This window comes from Pleurodeles waltl, chromosome 7 (assembly GCF_031143425.1).
Source record: "Pleurodeles waltl isolate 20211129_DDA chromosome 7, aPleWal1.hap1.20221129, whole genome shotgun sequence".
NCBI classification, from domain to species: Eukaryota; Metazoa; Chordata; class Amphibia; order Caudata; family Salamandridae; genus Pleurodeles; species Pleurodeles waltl.
Window position 1 is genome coordinate 121,117,075 of NC_090446.1, and position 18,660 is coordinate 121,135,734.

Genomic DNA, 18,660 nt, shown 5'->3' on the forward strand with positions numbered 1-18,660 from the left:
ATGTCTTGGAAAACTTAGACATAACACCTCGAGAAGGTACACTACCCCTTAAGCCCCATAAGATAATTCACATCCCATATCCAAAGCAGGTGCTTCCCCAACATTCAGCACACACAGATTGGGAGGGAGATCAAGAAAGAATGGATGAAACTCACTTGGAGACTCCAAGCATAACACCAGACAATAGAGGAACGCTGGTAGATTGAGGTGGCAAGGTGCACAAGGGAGGAGGGTACACAATTACAGAATATGGTGTTTATATATCCATAGTCATCACTGAAGAGCGTGTTTCGCATGATTGTATTCAGCATATCTCTGTATTCTAGATAGAAGATGCCATTACCAATGTAATAAATGGACCGACAATAATGAAGTGATATCCCGCAACTGGAGCTCCTGAAGTGCCTTTAATGTTGTTGACAAAACTCAATAAAATATGTTTAAAAAACAAAAAGAGGGAGAGAGGGGACCTGGTAGCCTGTTGGCTAGTGACCACGTTGTCCTCTCAGGGCACTTTCCTGGGATGAATATGGCACCCTGAACCTCTGATCATGTGAGAACTGGAACAGGGACCAAAGAAGGACCGCTCTGCTGACCCCTGGACCGCACAAAGAGAGGCTGCACTGTGTGCAGGACTGTAACTGCTAAACCTAAATCCCCCCTGTAATCAGCTCCAGGGATAAAAAAGCTTAAGCAGTCCAAACCGGCAAGTCAGTAGCCACTTCGGAGGAATCCCCTCTGACTGCCACTGGGCACCGTAAGAGACTGATCCTCAAGTGCCAAAAATTGTACCGGAGTCAGCCGGACCCAGGAATGTCATCAGAGTCAAGACTGATTGCCCAAGAGGAACACTTGCCACCACCAAATTAATTAGCTGTGAATACTGTGTCTGGAGACCAGCAGCTCAGCTGCAGAAGGCCTTCTGCTGTTTCGAACAGGACTGTGTGGGGCCGTGACCTATGTGGTCAAAGTTGCCCCACACAACCTGTGGGCTAAGAAATCACCACATAGGCATCCCCATCAAACTTACAGCAACCGGGCATCCCTGAGCATCTTTTCATCCTGTACTCTCAGCATCAGGACTGCTCCATTAAAGTCTATGGTGGTCATGCTGTAAAGTTTTGAACTGAACTGGAAAACGCTCTGGTGGCCAGGTAACTGTCCTAATCTATCCCACTGGCCCCTCACCTATCCATTCTGGTGGATGTGGTCGCCCAAGCTGGGCTGGAGTAGCTGAACTTTTTACAAACTTTTCAAACGTTTGCAAACTTTAAACTGACCAATGTTTGTTTGTGGTTAAATTAAAAAGTGATAACTCTTTAAAAGTCTGTGTCTTCAGAGCCCTCCAGTGGATTTTGCTCATCTTGGACTCTAAAAGTTCATAAAAATATAATCTATTTTTCTTATTGAGTGGCTTTATTTCGTTTTTTGGTACTTTGTACCAGGTGTCTCATACGCAACTGTGATGTTCCTTCCAAATAAGACAGTCTTTGCACCAGTGTTGAATAGAGTTTTGACAGTTGATGAAAACAGACTTCCCAGCAGGTTTACACTTGTCACAAAATCCTTCTTCCCTTTATCCCGCCCTACTATAAAACTTCAGCCGCCATGTCGTCCCAGAAGGGATAGATGAAAATTATTTTCTATCTAGGTAGAGTTGTACTACTGCCTTTCATTATGAGAAGGTGAGCGGACCAGATGTGCGACTGAAACTTAGGACTGTCTATTGATAGTTGTTGGAATCTGAGGAATTATCTCTGAGGTTTTGCTATTATGATGTGAAAGTTTACATTTTGCAGATCTATTGTACACATCCATTCCCCTATGCCTCAAATGCGGGCTGACCTAATGCAAGGACAACATTTGAAATGTTAACTTTTTGGTGAAGTCGTTTGTGAACCGTAGATCTAATATCGGGCTGTAGTCTTTTTTCCAGTCCAGGAAATACCTGGAGTAAATACGGAGCCTGTTTTGAGCCAATGGAACTGGCTTGATCACCTGTTTTTTTAAATAATAGGATTCATGTTTCTTTCCTGTGGACGGGGATGAGGTGCTTCGATGCTGGTTCTGAAGGGATTTGTGGTGGAATGGCTTTGAAAAGTAAAAAGTAATCAGAAGCTACAATACTAAGCATCTCTATGTCTCTTATAATTGAAGTACGTTCTGCCAAGTGCAAAGATACTCCTCCCTCCACCGGAGTAAGAAACAGAAGGGAGGGGTTTTAGATCAGCACTCGATTTCCTTTTAATGGGGAACACTAGTATCGGCGGGACACGGTTCATGGTGAGGAGGGGCAAGGGAGTACTATTCTTCCTTGAGGCTGTGGGAGAGCTATGTGAACTCATTTTGTGATATTTCTTTTGTGTCTTTGCTGTCCCTTTACATCGCAAGGAGTTCAAGAAGCACAGTGCCAGCTCCTGCAATTACCAGGTGGGGAAAGGTTCCCTTTAATTTCTTCAGCTGAGCAGCTGAGTTACATTTCCATTTTTCTGAACTGGGCACTTGAAGTATTTGCAGGAATGCCTTCCTCTAGACGTGGGAGGCTTTGATAATGATGCAACAGGTCTCTGACTGAGTGCGACTCAAAGACATTGCACAGGCTTAGGGGAAGTCAGGGACCATCATTCTCCTCCCAAAAAAGGGCCACTTCTCCAACAGAGAATACATGTTTTAACATGATGTAAAAGACGCCAAGTGAAAATGAAACAGACTTCTGCTGTCTTTCTGTCTGAAAAAAATAGAGGTGTGAAATCTCAAATGTGCTCCAAGACCTAGTCAAAAGAGCTGGATAAAGGAACTATCTAAGAGGTGACTGCCGTACCGCGTGTCATGGGCAGGGGAAGCTCCTGGACTCAAAAGGACTGGACACACCTTGTTTGTTTTCAGTGTAGTTTCTATTCAGAAATAGATGAGCAGGTAGCAGGCAACACCGTTCTGATCGCCCCCCTCTAATCCTGCGGGCTGTGTGAAAATGAATGAACCATCAGCAGGCCATCAGGATCATCACAAGGTGTAAACTGAGGGGGATTCCTAAATGAAATCCGCATATCCCTACAATGCACTGGCTGAGATATTTTGTATCTCTTAACTGCTATAAGGGTATGAAGTTTCAAAATTCACCACTGGTCTCATCAGCCCAGGTTATGTGCACACTTCAAATCTGTTTTTCATTGCATTTTCCAATCTAAGATTACAAAATAAATAGCAAACTACATTTATTTAACAGACAAAAATATATCTTGTAGCACTTACTGCCAACAAAACATGTAAGACAAAGCACTTTATGTTTTAAAAGCTAGTAGGACAAATACATTCAATTATCCGTGCTTCCTATAGCTGTTTCTGTGCCTGTCCTGTCAACCCAGCACACCTATATCAGTCAGTTCATCAGACTGTAGCCACTGTAGAGGTCAAATACCAGTTTTCCACGCAAAGGTGGCAGGAAGGTTATTGGGAGTGGAGAAAGAACAAATAGACTTAGGCCAAATAGTTGTATATGTTTTCAATACACAGTGCGGCGCCATGACTAGTACACAACAATATTTAAAAAAATATTTGTATCCCAGAAAATACATACATAGCAGTGACATACGAAAGGCCGAGCAGAGGGACACTGAAAGAACTCATAATAGCAACAAACGTCAAGCACTTAAAATCGGCTTTCCTCCTAGACGTGATTACTTGCACTTGCCGACATTCTTAAACGTCAAATTATTCCAGACACTGAAGGTGCTGAGACTGACCTGTAACAGTTCTAGTGTCATGGCCATGCCCCTCAGCTCTTTTAATAAATCCAGAGCATCATCCTGGAAAGAGAGAAAAAAGAACGTTTACGAAATGCATCCAATTTAAGACATTCAGGTGTGGAGTAGACAGGTCACAGAAAACCACTGTAGGGTGACTAAGGCTACCTTGAAAAGCACGGCTGCATGAGGCACACCGTAGTGCCCTTGAGGATTTATACAAATTAAATAGTAGGGTGCTACCTTACACTTTGCTGTGCTAGGTGATACGACTTTTCGTATTTTTAAACGCTTGTCGTCCGCTGACTTAGGAAGTTGTCAGTGCTATTAAGACCCTACCTTGGAGGAAGCAAAACTCTTATACTGATAATTGGAAATTAACACTTTTCGGAAATCAACTTTTAAACGGGATTGTCCATTGTAACACCATACATATAAGTGCTGATTAGGAAAGATGTGCCATTATCGGGGGCCAAAGTCAGTAAAGTGGAGGACATGACCCTAAAAATCAATGGCTATAGAAAGTTTTCAAAACTACCTCCTCGAAAACCGTTGTCACAACCACTGTTTTCAAATGGAGTTCTACTGGAGACAAAGATGGCAAATAATGACCGACATCTTATGTTTGAACATTCGTGTGCTTGTGTTCTATTTTACTCAGAACAGTTTAACTTCAATGGCTTGGTAGATGAACAGTATTACAGCATTCAGAATTTGGTTACAGAACGTGTTAAATGCCCTCTTCTTTGTTATAGGCCCTCTCCTGCAGCTCTGGCATATAGCGATTTAGAGGACATTTAACAACCGGCTTAAACCTTGGCTACTGGCAACGTTTTATTTTTGCCATTTAAAGCAAATATGGACAAATAAAAAAAATATACAGAACTAATATACTATTAAACATACAATCACACGCTTAAAACAAAAGAACAAAGGTCAAATTCAATACTATTACCATTGTACAATCTAATGTCAGAAAAAAATGCTTGGCGCCTAACCAATTGCACATTAGAATCACAACACAGGAGAGAAAAATTCTCCTATTAAAAAACCATATTCAATGTGATTTTAAATCACTGGATGGATTAAGCGTCTTACGTTCTGGTTAAAAACCTTTGGATAATCCAATTACACATGAAAAACAGCATCATAAACTATACATGGAAATGCATCTCCCTCTTTCTTCCATTGCTTTCAGCCCTATACTTTACTGCATCTCCAAACTAGCCTAAGATCCCTTCTTTTCCCTCCTTCTTAGCCTCCTCACCAACTTACCTACAGTATCTAACTTCTTCCAATCTTCTACTCACTCCCTTAATTGTCCATCAACATTGTAATCCTCTAACAATCCTCCCCAAAAGAAACCCCACTACATCCCGTTGATCAATCCTCCTGCCAGTACCCTACCCTTTAGGTCAATCCGAGAATAATTTTCCACACTTCCTAATTCTATATGCTTCCACCTTCCCACTTTCACGCACCCCTACTTTCCAATGTATCAAATTTTCTACCGTCCAATACATTTCCTTTTCTATTCATCACTCACCTTCTATCCCATGCAGGACCTTTTGCTCTCCAGCCTCTCCTGATACCCACATCTACATTCTTCCGCCGAATATCAGCCCTGCAATCTCTAAAGTCCTTGACTTATCCCCATCAGACTTCCTTCTCCACCTTCTCCCAATCCAGTCAAATCACCGCTATGTATTCTTGATTTCTGTATGAACCCTGTGTTAACAATGACATTCCTCCCTAAAGCTCAACTATATCGACTCCTCAAACATTAAAATCCCAACTTCTTCTCCAAACATATTGCTGCTAGATCAAGTAACAGAAATTGTTTCGACATCTTGCAAGAATCCCTCTCTACTCAATATACAATAATTTAACCTTCTGGTCAAAAAGGCCAGAAGGGGGCTAGGTACTGTCCACAAAGAAAATCCATCAGACTAGAACAATGTAAGACTTTCAAGTCCCTAACTGTGGATCATTATTTAAGAAATTATATCCATTACCAACTCTCACTTGTGCATTTTACTTAAGCTATAGTTGTCTCCATACAATCCAGCATTTATTAAACCCTTCTTGGGACTCACTGAGACAACATTAAAGCACCAAAACCTCTGCGTAACTGTGTTTTGAACGCATGATTTGATAAACCCAAATCACATCAGACAAAACCTTCCATTGTCAACCTCGAATGAATGGATGTTTTTCAACTAATCTATGGACCAACACATATATGGCAGCTCACACACAATTAGATATTTGTATTTTCAAATGTATTATTAATAAATTACTCCCATCCTGACATCAGGACAGATACTTGTGCGATTACTTTTAACTGCTCTACTCTTACATCACTGAAAGACAGTCACCACTCAAAATAACAAATGGCAGAGTATGACATAAGCAGGCTATCTAAACCTGCACTTAAACTCTACATAACTCATTAGTTTACGGCACGCCAATAACAGGTATACAGTTCTACCAAGGTGTAGTAACTTTGATAAACTTATACCTTTCAAATTCATTTCAATAACCAAACCCTGCAGGAGGGCTGGAAAATACCAGGAGTACAGTCAACAGGATCAAGCAGGAGGAGCCTGCAAAGATTCAAGAAAAATTCCTACAGCAACAATAAAGGTGGTTGTTCTCCAATGCCACACTGATACTATATGGCCACTATAAAGAAATCAAAACAAAAACGCTACTTCGCACAGAAACTCAGAGGCATCATGCTCAAGAAAGAACTACAGAAAATTAATGAATTCCATGAACTTTCTTACAGCAGAAGACTCCACCAGCACAACAAACGACTGTGCCTCATTCAGATGCCCAGTTGATCCTTGCCCAGCCCATTTAAAAAAAGAAAACCCCCTCAAAACGTTACAGCCATCCAAGTAGGGACCATAATCAAAAATTCCTCAACAACCCTCCAGACTGAGCTCGAAATGACTTGTATAAAACCTACGGTAAAGAAAGATGGTTTAGATAAACCTATCCCAAACCAATGCTGACCAACAGTGAACATCTGACCAACAGTGAACATTCCTTTCTAAGCAAAGTGTTCGAAAGATCTGCATTCAAACAAATCTCTGCATTCACAGGGGATGTCAATCTGATCTGGACTAACAAAATGATAGGAATGTGAGATGATATCCAAACAACAGAGTAGGAGCCGTACGTCCACTTGAGCTACCTTTAGCTTCGGGCTTCGACATGGTACACCACTCAAACCCAGTACAGACACTTCAGGACTTTGGAATTCAAGGTACTATGCTGAAATGGATTACTTCATTACTTGAGGGCAGTGTGTTCACTGCATCCTTAACCACCTTGTTCCCTAAATCCATGGTTCTTAAGTTTCTGACTTCTATGGACCCCAACTTAATCATTACTGGAATCCAGGGACCCCACTGAGTCATGAATGGAAGCCAGCCACCTCGGCCTAAGCATTTTCAGTGATTTGAATCACAAAACAAAAGCTATAGAACTAAACATTCATCAAACAAACAATGAAGTATTTTGAGTCACAAATATATTTAAAAAAGAATTTAATGGGAAGGCTAGAGCTTTTCCAAATTCAATTGAGGCCACTCATCCCCCATACTATATTATGTTTAATGCACTTTCACAGCATCCATAAATCAATCTGAGGATACTAACTTAATTTTAGCCCCCAATTTCAAATTTCTTCACATTTACATAACTTTTTAATTTTACATTTTGCTTCTTTTTTAATATACTATGTATCTATTAGTGTAATGTAATTGCCTAAGCAGTCATAACCCTCTAAGTAGGCTTTTGCATACCCCCAAGGGTCCCTAGACCACAGGTTAAGAACCACTGGACTTGACAAAGTCACTGCATAGCAGGGATACTTCTGGGGTCAAGTCATTGCTCTCTCTTTCTCAACATATACCTTAGTTCACTATCAGTCATAATTTCATCCTTTAATCTCGGCTGTTAAAACTACCCTGATGATATACAAGTACTGCAAAGTTTAAAAGCTCATATGATCTTGATTCCTGTAACACGGGGAAACGCAAGCAGTTGATTTCTTGATACCTGCCAACCTCCTAAAGGTCAACGCTTAAAAAACAGAGATTTTAGCACACAGAAATTGGACGAATCATCACTCCTCAACTGTAGTAAAGTGCCTCTTTTTGACATGGGCACCCCCACTTTTTTGCTTAGTACATGATGCAATTTTGACTGAAAGTGCACTGAGTTCCTGCTAACCAGTTTCCCAGAGCCAGATCTCTTTCCCTAAAACTGTACAATTGTTCCCTGATTGGTAATATCTTTGGACCCCCTGTAAAGACCCTATTGAATGGTACATCTGGTACCTGCAGCATGGGTACCAAAGAGGGTTCCCCAAGGGCTGCAGCATGTATTGTGCTACCCTCAGGGACCCCTCACCTAGCACATGCAGACTGCCATCGCAGGTTGCGTGTCTTGATGCAGCTAAAAGTGAAAACACGACATAGCACACAGCCTGTGTGTCCTGTCCCCTAATGCTACATTCAATCAATGTAAGTCACCACAACAGCAGCCTTCCAACCCTAAGGTAGGGTGCATTTTATTGCATGTGAAGACATATCTGCAAGAACAGATATGCCATTGCTATGTTTTTGTCGATTCTTCGACATAGTGAGTGAACCAGGAAGCCATATTAAGTACATATGCTGGACACTGGTGATTACGAGTTCCCCAGTTACATGATCACTGAAACTAGGGATGTTTGGTATCAAACATCTCATATTAATAAACCCTCGCTGATGCCAGTGATGGATTTATTAATACATGCACCCACAGGGCACCTTAAAGGTGCCCCCTGGAAACCTACCAACTACAGTGTGCGGACTGACAAGGCTGAGGCAGCCTGTCACCACCAGACGAAAGTCTGATCTCCCAGGGTAAGAGCTTTTGCTCTCGAGCAGTCAACCACAAAGGCTGCCCTGGGAGGGGTGTTTATACACCCCATCCAACAGGATAACCAGCAAATCTGCATTACAAGACAGGAGGCTTCAAAGAAGCCCGCCACTCTTGGAATGCAGATCTGGCTACACTCACAAGAGAGATGCCAACCCCCATACTCAGGGCCCACTTGGCACCTGGACAGGTGGGAAATTTAGTATTCAGAGAGGTGTGTCCACCCCTCAGCTCAGGCCCACCACTAAGGTGCACTGCCTGATATTCCTGCTGACCTATGAAGGACACTGAATTGCTGCAAAAGCAAAGGAAGAAACACCTGACCTGGATCCAGCCCTGTCAGCCTGTCTGCTGCTCCTACCGAATTGTGCCAAAGTCATCTCTTCCTGCAGCTGTTGTGCCTCCAAAGCCTAGGAGGACTGCCTGCCTTCTAAAAAGACCCAGGAACTCCCGTCGAGAAACAGTACTGTTTCCCTGCATCTGCAGGCACCCCAAGACAAGCTGCAAGGACTCGGTACTGCCAAAAACCCGACACCTGGAAGCATCATTGCACCCGTGTCGCACAGCCAAAGTCTGAGTGGGCCAATGGTACCAGCGTGTTTCCCCAGCCCTCCAGAGACGAAGTCCAACTTGGACTTGATCACTGCGCACAATCCAACGATGCCTGCAGCCTCTGCAGGCAGCCCCCCTCAACCGCGAGTGCCCCCGTGAAGAAACCCCAATGCCTCAGGACACCTCTGCACCCATCGCCCCTGACCCATGGAGAAGAGGATTGAAGGTGTCCCTACGTCCTCGGACATCCCAGGATTGGAGCCCCCTTGTTATTTCCCCCTGACTGGATCCCCGGTCCTCACCTGCAGCATCTTTTCGAATGGACTGATCGCCATAGAGTAACATTGGCCACCCAAGGCCATACTACACCTCTACATCCAGCAACCCCAGTGCTGCCTGGTGTGACCTGTTGGTGTGGCCCTGACGCTCGCCTAATTCTTACCTAACATCCAGGAGACTGGCCTCGTAAGTCGCTGTACTGTACCTGGTTTGTAGTCTTTGTTTTCCTCAATAGGATTGCAATGTAGCTTTGAGAAATTGCACAAAGTGTAGACTTTTCAAAACTGTAAAGTTTTTTCTTGCAAATCGTACTTACCTGAACAAACTGATTCTGGTGCTAAAATATATATAAAAATACCTGTTATTTTTGGAAATTGGTATAGCTCTTCTTCTTGAGTTGTGTCTCATTTATTGACTGTGTGTGTATCTGCAAGTGTCTCACACTCCAGTCTGATAAAGCCTAAGGCTGCTCGACCATACTGCCCCCTAAGAGAGCACATTGGGATTGCCACAGCAAGCCCCTGTCCACTAGTAAGGGAACACCTGGACTCTTTGCCCGATATATCTAATTTTGATATACAAAGAGCAAGCTTCCTACATCAATCATCTGCCCACAAGAACTAGGAAATACACCAGTATACTGAACAAAGAACCTACAGGTGACCATGGACTTCAGTCTCTCTCTTAATCCGATACCCAAATGATTCTTCCACTTTTAATGAGAGGCCTTTATTAATTTGTTCCACGTATTAGGTTGCCAGCAGAGGGTCCAACCCACTGTTACTCTCCTACTCTCCCATCTTGACACCAATGTAATAAATCTTGAAGCACCACTAATTATATCTAAAAAAAATACAGAGCATCCAAAAAGTGCAGCCATCAGATAGATATTCAACCTTCAAATGAGGACAGGTCATATACGCTCTGCTCTACATACACTGACTTACAGTGGGAATACAAATCATATTCAAAGTAATGTGCACAGCTCACCTAGCAATCCAAGGGACTAGACCACCCATCCTTAAACAAAAGCGCCATATCTAATATCAAGCTAGGCTCTGTCCACAAGGCTTGCATCCATTTAAAAGACTCCAATAGGTGGGCCTCCTTCCCTGTCTTGTCTGACAAACTTTGGCTCTCAATACCTACTCGAATAATAGAACTGATGATCATCTCACATTCTGAAAAACATGTTTATTTAATGGATAAAGACACTCTCTGGGTTTCAGAGTACTGATATACAAGGCAAGATTACAAACCATTTTCTTTTAAACACTCACTGGTTTGCGGCCTGAGCTTTATTTTCCCTTGAGACGGCTGTACCACCAAAGTGATTATTTATTAACAAATGTATATGATTGAGGTGTCTTCATCTTGACACCCAGATTGTTCTGGAGGTTTGGAAGCAACCTAGAGGCACTGCAGTGTATTCAGAAGTAAAACAGAGCAGAACAATGCTAAAAAAACAAACACATGACTCCTTTTGCTTTTGTAGCACCAATGGCACTGCAAATGTTACAGGGAGAGAATGCCTCAAATCCCAAAGAATATTAACATTTTCCACTCTACTAAACTAGGACATGGTAACATAGATTCATTCCCCAGTTCCAGAAGTCACCTGGGCCTAAGAGCAACCACCTCTCCTCGCTCCTCCCAAACCTAAAAGGTATCTCGATGTCCAGCAACCCGTTAAAATAGTGTGATCGTTATGAAAAGTCAGGGCTAAAAAGTACCTGTAAGATCCCAGTAAAAATGTTGCAGCTATTCTAAAATATCCTTGTCGCAAGGTGCTGTTGACGAATCCAGATCTTCCATCTAATAGCATACACTTTCATAATTGCTATTGGTACACCATAACACATGCTCCTTCAGATCAGCAAAACCACCCTTTGTCTTTCAAGCCACAGGTAGCAATGTGAACTAAACAACAGGATCAGGTACCTGGGTCTAACAGTCTAATCAACAAAAAAATCCTGCTCAAATTTTATTTCAAGCCAAATCTACCTTACTGCTGCACAGGACTGTTTCTAGGAACAAAACGTTTTATCGAGGTAAGCACTGCCCATCTATTCTAGCTATTGTGATAGATAATATTGCAAACCCAAGTCTACCTTGTTCAAGTATACTTCCAGGTTAGAGCCTGGATAATGTCAAGACTTCTGCCACAATGTAGCCGATAGGCGCTAAGAAATCTCTTGGATGTTTCATCCTTTGAGAACAGAACCAGTATTAGTATATCAGTCTTACAACTGATGGAGTTCAACCACTTTTAGTCAAGTTCATACCGGACTGTGGGGTTTAAGGGCCTGTGAAAACATGGAGTATGCATTGTGGTAAGAAGAATCTGAAAAAGTCATTCAGCAAGGAGACAGGAAGAGGGGAATTTAAGAGAGCAGAAGAAGCCCTGGCAGATCGCAACAGAACAATGCAGCGAGTCGGAGGCACCAGACACTTTGACCCACAGTGAAGGAAGATCAAGGATTGGAGGCACCAGGACCAGCCCTAACACTTCATACTATCCCAATCGCTCACTGGAGAGACACGCTGAGTTCACGGATCTCACGGTTCATGGAGTGAACCATGGCTGGAGGCAAGCACTAGGAGATTGGTGGGTGAACAAACAGACCAGTTGATAATTGTGGAGGAGGTAAGACGACAGTGGTGGAAGTGAAATACCATAAAAAGTAAACCACACAAAATCACAAGCACTTCTAATTAACCTGTTTAGCCAATCAAAGGACACCTTGGGCACGAGGAGAACAGACATGAAAGCTCAGGTGGAGTTGTGGTTCTAACAATACGGTTGCCATACTTTCATAATGAGTAACATTTTCTAACCTTACTCCGAGGAGAATCCCAAGACACCTCCTAAGGGTGGCACTGAAAGACAAAGGATCTAAGGGTGTGTAAGAAGCCAGTTGTCAGGAGGAGGAGGACCTCACAGCTCAAAGTAGAACACTGTTTGTTGATCATCAAAAAAAGACTGCGAGAAATACAGTTTCTTAAATATGGAAGCTATTAGTTGCCCACATTTTCAGGTAAAAGAAAATTTCTCATTTTGGCACAAAAACTGGCATACAACCATTATTGACGGCAGCAGTTAGCTCATGGAGAAATAAAGTAATCCACAAACTAACATTTAAAATATTGTATGTATCTTAAAAAGAAAAAAAGACATAAACCATATACTGGAAGAAGTCTTTTTGAATCAGCAAATAATACTTTGAGTTATGTGATGTTGATAAAATGAAAATAAGAAACTGAAGTTATAAACTCTTTCAGTGGGCTGCCACGTGTAAGGAGCTAACCAGAATAAAACTATTACATTTCATTTGTTACACAATGGCATGGCAAAACCAAATGGTCACATCACATACTAACCTACTACACTAGTACAGTGCTTCCCATTTTTTTTAGTACCACAACCCAATTTTTAGAACAACATACTTTCACAACCCATCTAGCTTTAATGGACATAAGGCAGGCAATTTCTCAATGTAACTAAGGCATTGTGTGGTAGCGCACTGTCATTTACAGGTAGTACATTTTCCATTTAAATGGCTACTAAATTTGCACAGGCATGTGGTTTTACAGATAAAACTATACACAAATGATAATGTGCTGATTAGGATACTTGCCAGATGCCCTCAATTATTCCCAATGGTGAACATATTCCTTCCACTTTCACATTTATATCTAGATTTGTACTCCAGGAATGTAGTATGGGCAATATGTCAACACAGAGGCATACAGGGTTGAGCATTTTATAACATATAGTTCCCATGTTATATATACATCAGGAAAAAACATTAGGTTTGTTGCACAGTTTAGTGTTCTTTTCCTAACAGCTCACATTGTACTTGTTATGACTTTAAAACCTCATATCGTGCACTTCCTCAAGAAGATACAGGACACAATATAACAGTTCAATGCTTCACATGACTACTGTGGTAAAGGTAATTTTACATTCAGATCACAATACCCTTTTGATACAGAATTCTCAGATGTTCCTTCTATCACTACCCCAGCATCAATTCCTGGCCCCCATGTGGTCTTCAGGAACCATTCTCATTTTCACAAGTGTTTCCAATCGTGTGTAGAGCTTTATTTTTTTACTTCAGTCATGGTTACAGAGATCTTGCAAGATCCAGATCAGGTCTTTGACATCGAAATAGTAACAGCTCTCTATAAAAGTGCCATCATGCTCTGATAAAAGGGTTGCAATATTCAGATCAACACGGACATTTCCACACTTATAACATCAGATTTGTGCAGACACTCTTTAGGTTCAACACCATTTTAAGCAATTTCAACGATAACAAATAAGATTTTATTTACTGGCACAGCCCATTTATATTTGAAAGCATGAATCAACTCGGCATAAACTAATATTGTACTTGCAGTTGGATTCAGTCCGCTTCTTTGGAAATTAACAGAAGATGTAGTGGCAGCTTTGGATGACAGAAGTGCCCACGGCCTATGTATGTTTTTAAAAATAAAAACGTATTCAGTCTTGGTTGAGCTAATCAACATTAGTTTTCACATGAATTATGCACTTCACTCTTGGAAGAGGCGAACAATTTCAATCTTGACAGAGATTAAAACCCTTAATTTAGAAGAAATTAAAACTCCTCTTTAGAAATATTTGCATTCAGATCCTTTCAGTAGCAACTCTTTAAAATATCCCAGCAGTAATCAGATATCTGTTTTAAATGCAATTTTCAGGAACAGAGTCCGAACAGTTGTACTCAAAGGGACGGCCCCCTTCGCTACAGCGGAGGAGCATCGCCCCACTGACGAAAAGCAGAAAAATAAAGGCATGATAAAAGTATTTTATTATCCCTTTATTTTTCAACCTTTGTAGGGATGGGCTGAACCATCCTCCTTCACGTGGAGGAGTGGTATGTGCGCTTCAAAGTGCGCATGTCAGTTTGGCCGTCCGTCCGAGGCTAGCCAAATTGCCATGAGCACTTACAAACTCTCCAACCGGCTGTATTTTATCGCAGTGCCTCACTCTCCCCCTGAGTGCCATTTCTGCCTGCTCAGGCCAATCACTGCACTTCTTTCATGCTGTGTAACAGCATGAAAGTGGTGTGATTGGTTGGGGAAGGAAGACAAGGCAGCTGGAGAGGAGTGGCGCATCACGGAGGGGCAGGTAAATTTCTTTTACTTTAACTGCTAGCCTCTCCCCCCCCCCCCCCCCAGCAGCCCCCCCCCAGTCCTAGCGCTTCTCCCCCACCCTTTCCTGGTTGCAGCTGCGACTGTGAACTCAACCACTTTCTAAAAAGCGAGATAGGTAAGCCAATATTAAAGCACACATATGTAAAAGACCTTGCTTGACAGATGTAGTGCATGGGTGACCGAATGAGCAAATGTACTGTTATCCTCGATGCTGCCAGCTGAGCATTGAAGTATCTCACTGGTTAAGATGGATCAATCAAAACTTCATCTGTGAAAGCAAACATGAATTTAGTCCATCATTGTGTGCGTATTGAGATTGGAAAAACTATGCTGCCAACACACATTGGCCACAGATAACTAATTTTGCACGCCACTTTCCAAGTCCATACTACACCTGAAATGCTTATTATGTACAAAAATTGTTGAAGTGGGGAGCTGACGAGCATGTGGGCTATGAAAGTAATCAACAAACTACTGGCACTCAAATGCCCTGCAACGGTCTCTCCTTGGACTTACAAACCTAGAAAATGTTGCACAAAAGCCTCTACCACGCTGAATATTCTCTGGCTGCAGTGTGATGCAGCACGTTTTTCCTGGCTAGACAATACATTATTAAGCAGGTGTTGAGAGTAGATCTCAAGGATCATGTCACTTAATGAAGAAACTCCACTTGTTGTCTTATGGTAATTTACAGATTTTTAGAGCTCTCTACACACCCAAATTCAGATTATTTTATCTGCCTTGATGAGGGAAATCGAAGAAACAGTATTAAGAAGTGAACTGCTTGTTATTTAGCGTGGGCTATCCTAACGTGAGGAATCAAAGTACCAGAGAGTACATAAGCTATTTCATTGGGTTAGAGACAGGTTTTGTCATCTTCGTTTGTGGGGAGAAGACAAAATAAGTTCATTTATCATCAATTTTGAATATTTTATGTAAGGTCCAAGAGCATCAGCAGACTTTATAAAGGGTAGCACAATACAGGAGTGAAACAAGGCAGACAAAAATGACACTAATACAATACAGAGTTTGGTAGAACAGACCTCATCATACAAAACACAGCAGTATACATTATTTAACTAATAAAGACAATAGACCGAAAAAAGAGAATCCAGTGTCGGACCAAAAACAAACCCAGGCGCGCAACTTCCATCAGGCTGGAAGGGCTGCTGGCCTGAACTCCAGCCATAACAACAAAGTATCTCCTGCAAGGACAGCTGCAGCCCTGACAGTCCTCTGTGTGTCCTTTTTGCTTTATACAATCTCTGCCTCCTTCCTGTCTCAGGAAATACAAAGGTATGTTGCATTGTATTACGTAATAGTTACATGTCAACACAACTCTGTATTGTTGACATGTAACTATTACGTAATAACTCGCTATATACAGCGAGGTGAAATGAGTCAAAGCCGCAACTATACCTCGTCAGTGGTAGTTCAAGTTAATTTTACTTTATTTAGACAATCAAGTTTGTTAAAAGCACGAAACATATTGTTTAAAAGAAGTGTTAAACACAATTGCGTTTCGCATTATCAAAATACCAAACACTTATAAACAACTAACCACAATATTCAGTAAATAGTTCATTTAGGAAAGCATAATAATCATAACAATTATGTGACTGCTAATATTAACCTATCAGCACATATATCAATTACAAAGTGGCATGTGCTTTAAACTGACTTTGGTCATAGCTGCTATGAAAACATTTGATGTAAGAAAAATCTATACCAACACCAAAAGATTTTAAAATCTTATTTTACTAAAAGGCACGCAGACAAATTACTTGCTGAACGTTATGTTGCTTATAGTGACAGGAAAGTTGGGGTTGTTAACTTAAAACTGTCACTAAGAGAATGATTAAGAAGTAAAGTCAGAGTTAGATGACAGCCCTCCATTAGAAGCCTAACCGCTTTGAGTTGCAGATGCTCTGTTGTTCACACAAATGTCCTCCGAGATGGAATAAATTAAGTTCCTGCGGATGAAGCTGGCAAAACTGCGTTCCTTTATGCTTTCTCTCCTTTATTCTTAATCTTACAAGATGTACTATCACTTATGGATGTACTTTATTCAAAAGGAAGTCAACGGCCACCTGAGCAGTAACCCCTGATTTATCAGTGGCCATCCAAGAAGTCTTCTGCGTTCGTCTATTAAGTGTGGACAAATGAACAGGACATGTGGCATTGTCTTCTGATAAAAGCGGCATAAACAACACTTGTAAGAGGCAGGTTAGATCACCCAAGGTAGCAAAAGTTCTAATGAAGGGAAACAGCCCATCCATATCTTGAAGAACTTCAAATTATAATAAACAGCGAAGGGTTCAATAGGATACTTTTGCATCCCTATATGCTCACAGCTATCAATAACAAAGCGGGTATGCCTCTGTCTCCATAAGATGCATCGGTCAATAGTAAAGGACCTGTATGAATCACTTCAGTGCCTTTCATTTCAAGACCCTCTTTGAGGGCATCTGACCAGCGATTACGTCTCTGTTGGTTGGAAGTCGTTATTTCAGTCCACATTAAGGGCCTGATTGAGAGTTTGACAGACAAATCACTTCGTCACAAACGTGAAGGAAATCCCGTCCGACCTATTATGATTTTCATTGGGGATAATTGGATCGTAATACGGCACACAGGATATTCGTCACGTCTGTGACGGAGTAACCCCCTCCGCCAAACTGTAAATCAGGCCCTAAGTTCTTTAGTGATCCCGTATTGGCTGCTCGTGCTGAGTGTGTATATTTCAGAATATCTGCTTTCTGAACAGATTGTTGGTCACTTAATTTGCACTCCAACCTCACCTGGGCTAGTGATGTGTTGAGTGGCAGCTGGTAAAGTGTCCTAAAAATGGAGCTCTGGATTTTGTTAAAGAAGTCAGAGGTAGTAAGTGTTACATAAATGTTAGAAATGGGGTCTCTAGTTGGCAGTCTGTTTGCACCCTGTCCAAGTAGGGACCCTCACTCTAGTCAGGGTAAGGGAGATACCTGCTTAGATAGCCCCTGTTCACCCCCTTGGTAGCTTGGCACGAGCAGTCAGGCTTATCTCAGAAGCAATGTGTAAAGCATTTGCACATAACACACAGTAATAAGTGAAAACACTACAAAGGGACACCACACCAGTTTTATAAAAATAGCCAATAATTATCTATATAAAACAAGACCAAATACGATAAAAATCCAACATACAGTAAGAAAAATATTAATTCTGCAAGATTTACTCAAAACTACAGTTCCCTGAAGTCGATAGCTCCACCTGGGGCTATCACGGCATCGTGATCAACAAAACCAACAGTTCAGGCCAGCCGCGGCATTCTGGGCCAGCACGGTGTTGGGAAGACCCACAAACAGTACCTTGGATTTGCAAGGCGTCATCATCCTCACGGTGAGCTCCGGAGAGCGGCGTCACTGATGTTGCGGTGTCGGTTCCGGAGTCGGTGCAGGAGTCGCCGGGCCCTTGAGGTCACACGCATTGCAGATCGAACTCCAGGCTGTTGCAAGTCAGGTGCGCCGGCGTGGATGGTGTTGGGTCTGCGGTGCTAAGTGGGACGATGCGATGTGCGGTGTCCACGGGTCACGGTGCAGGCAGCAGCTCGGCGTCGGTGAGACCAGGGCTGCGGTGTGAAGCGGGGCGGTGCGACGTGCGGTGTCCACAGGTCACAGTGCAGGCAGCGGCGTCATCGTTGCTGAAGCGCTGTTGTCGGTAGGCCCAAGCCAGCGGTGCAGGACGGGACGGTGCTTTGTGACCCTCATGAGCGGTGCCACAGGCCACGGTGCAGGCAGGATGCCTGGTGACGACACAGGAGTTGATGGTGCTTTCCTCGGTGGACTGGGGCTGCGGTGCGGGATGGGATGGTTCTTCGTGTACCTCACGAATGGTGTCCACAGGCAGCGGCGCAGGTGTCAGCAGGAGTGGCATCGCCGGGAATGCCCAGGCTGCGGTGTGAGCAGGCGATGCCGGAGTGCGGGGC

At 42.5% G+C, this 18,660-nt stretch overlaps 1 protein-coding gene across 3 annotated transcripts in view; it reads right to left on the reverse strand.

Annotated features, from left to right (window-relative positions):
• The window catches only part of TCEA2 (transcription elongation factor A2), a 577,635-nt gene that overhangs the window by 519,471 nt on the left and 39,504 nt on the right, over positions 1–18,660 (reverse strand). For 2 of the 3 annotated variants that reach the window (XM_069243232.1, XM_069243233.1), the window contains exon 2: positions 3,744–3,806. The exons of the other annotated variant lie outside the window; for it this stretch is intronic. In XM_069243232.1, coding sequence (XP_069099333.1) covers positions 3,744–3,806 — 63 coding nt within the window. The remainder of the gene's footprint in view (positions 1–3,743; positions 3,807–18,660) is intronic. 3 annotated transcript variants of the gene reach the window in all.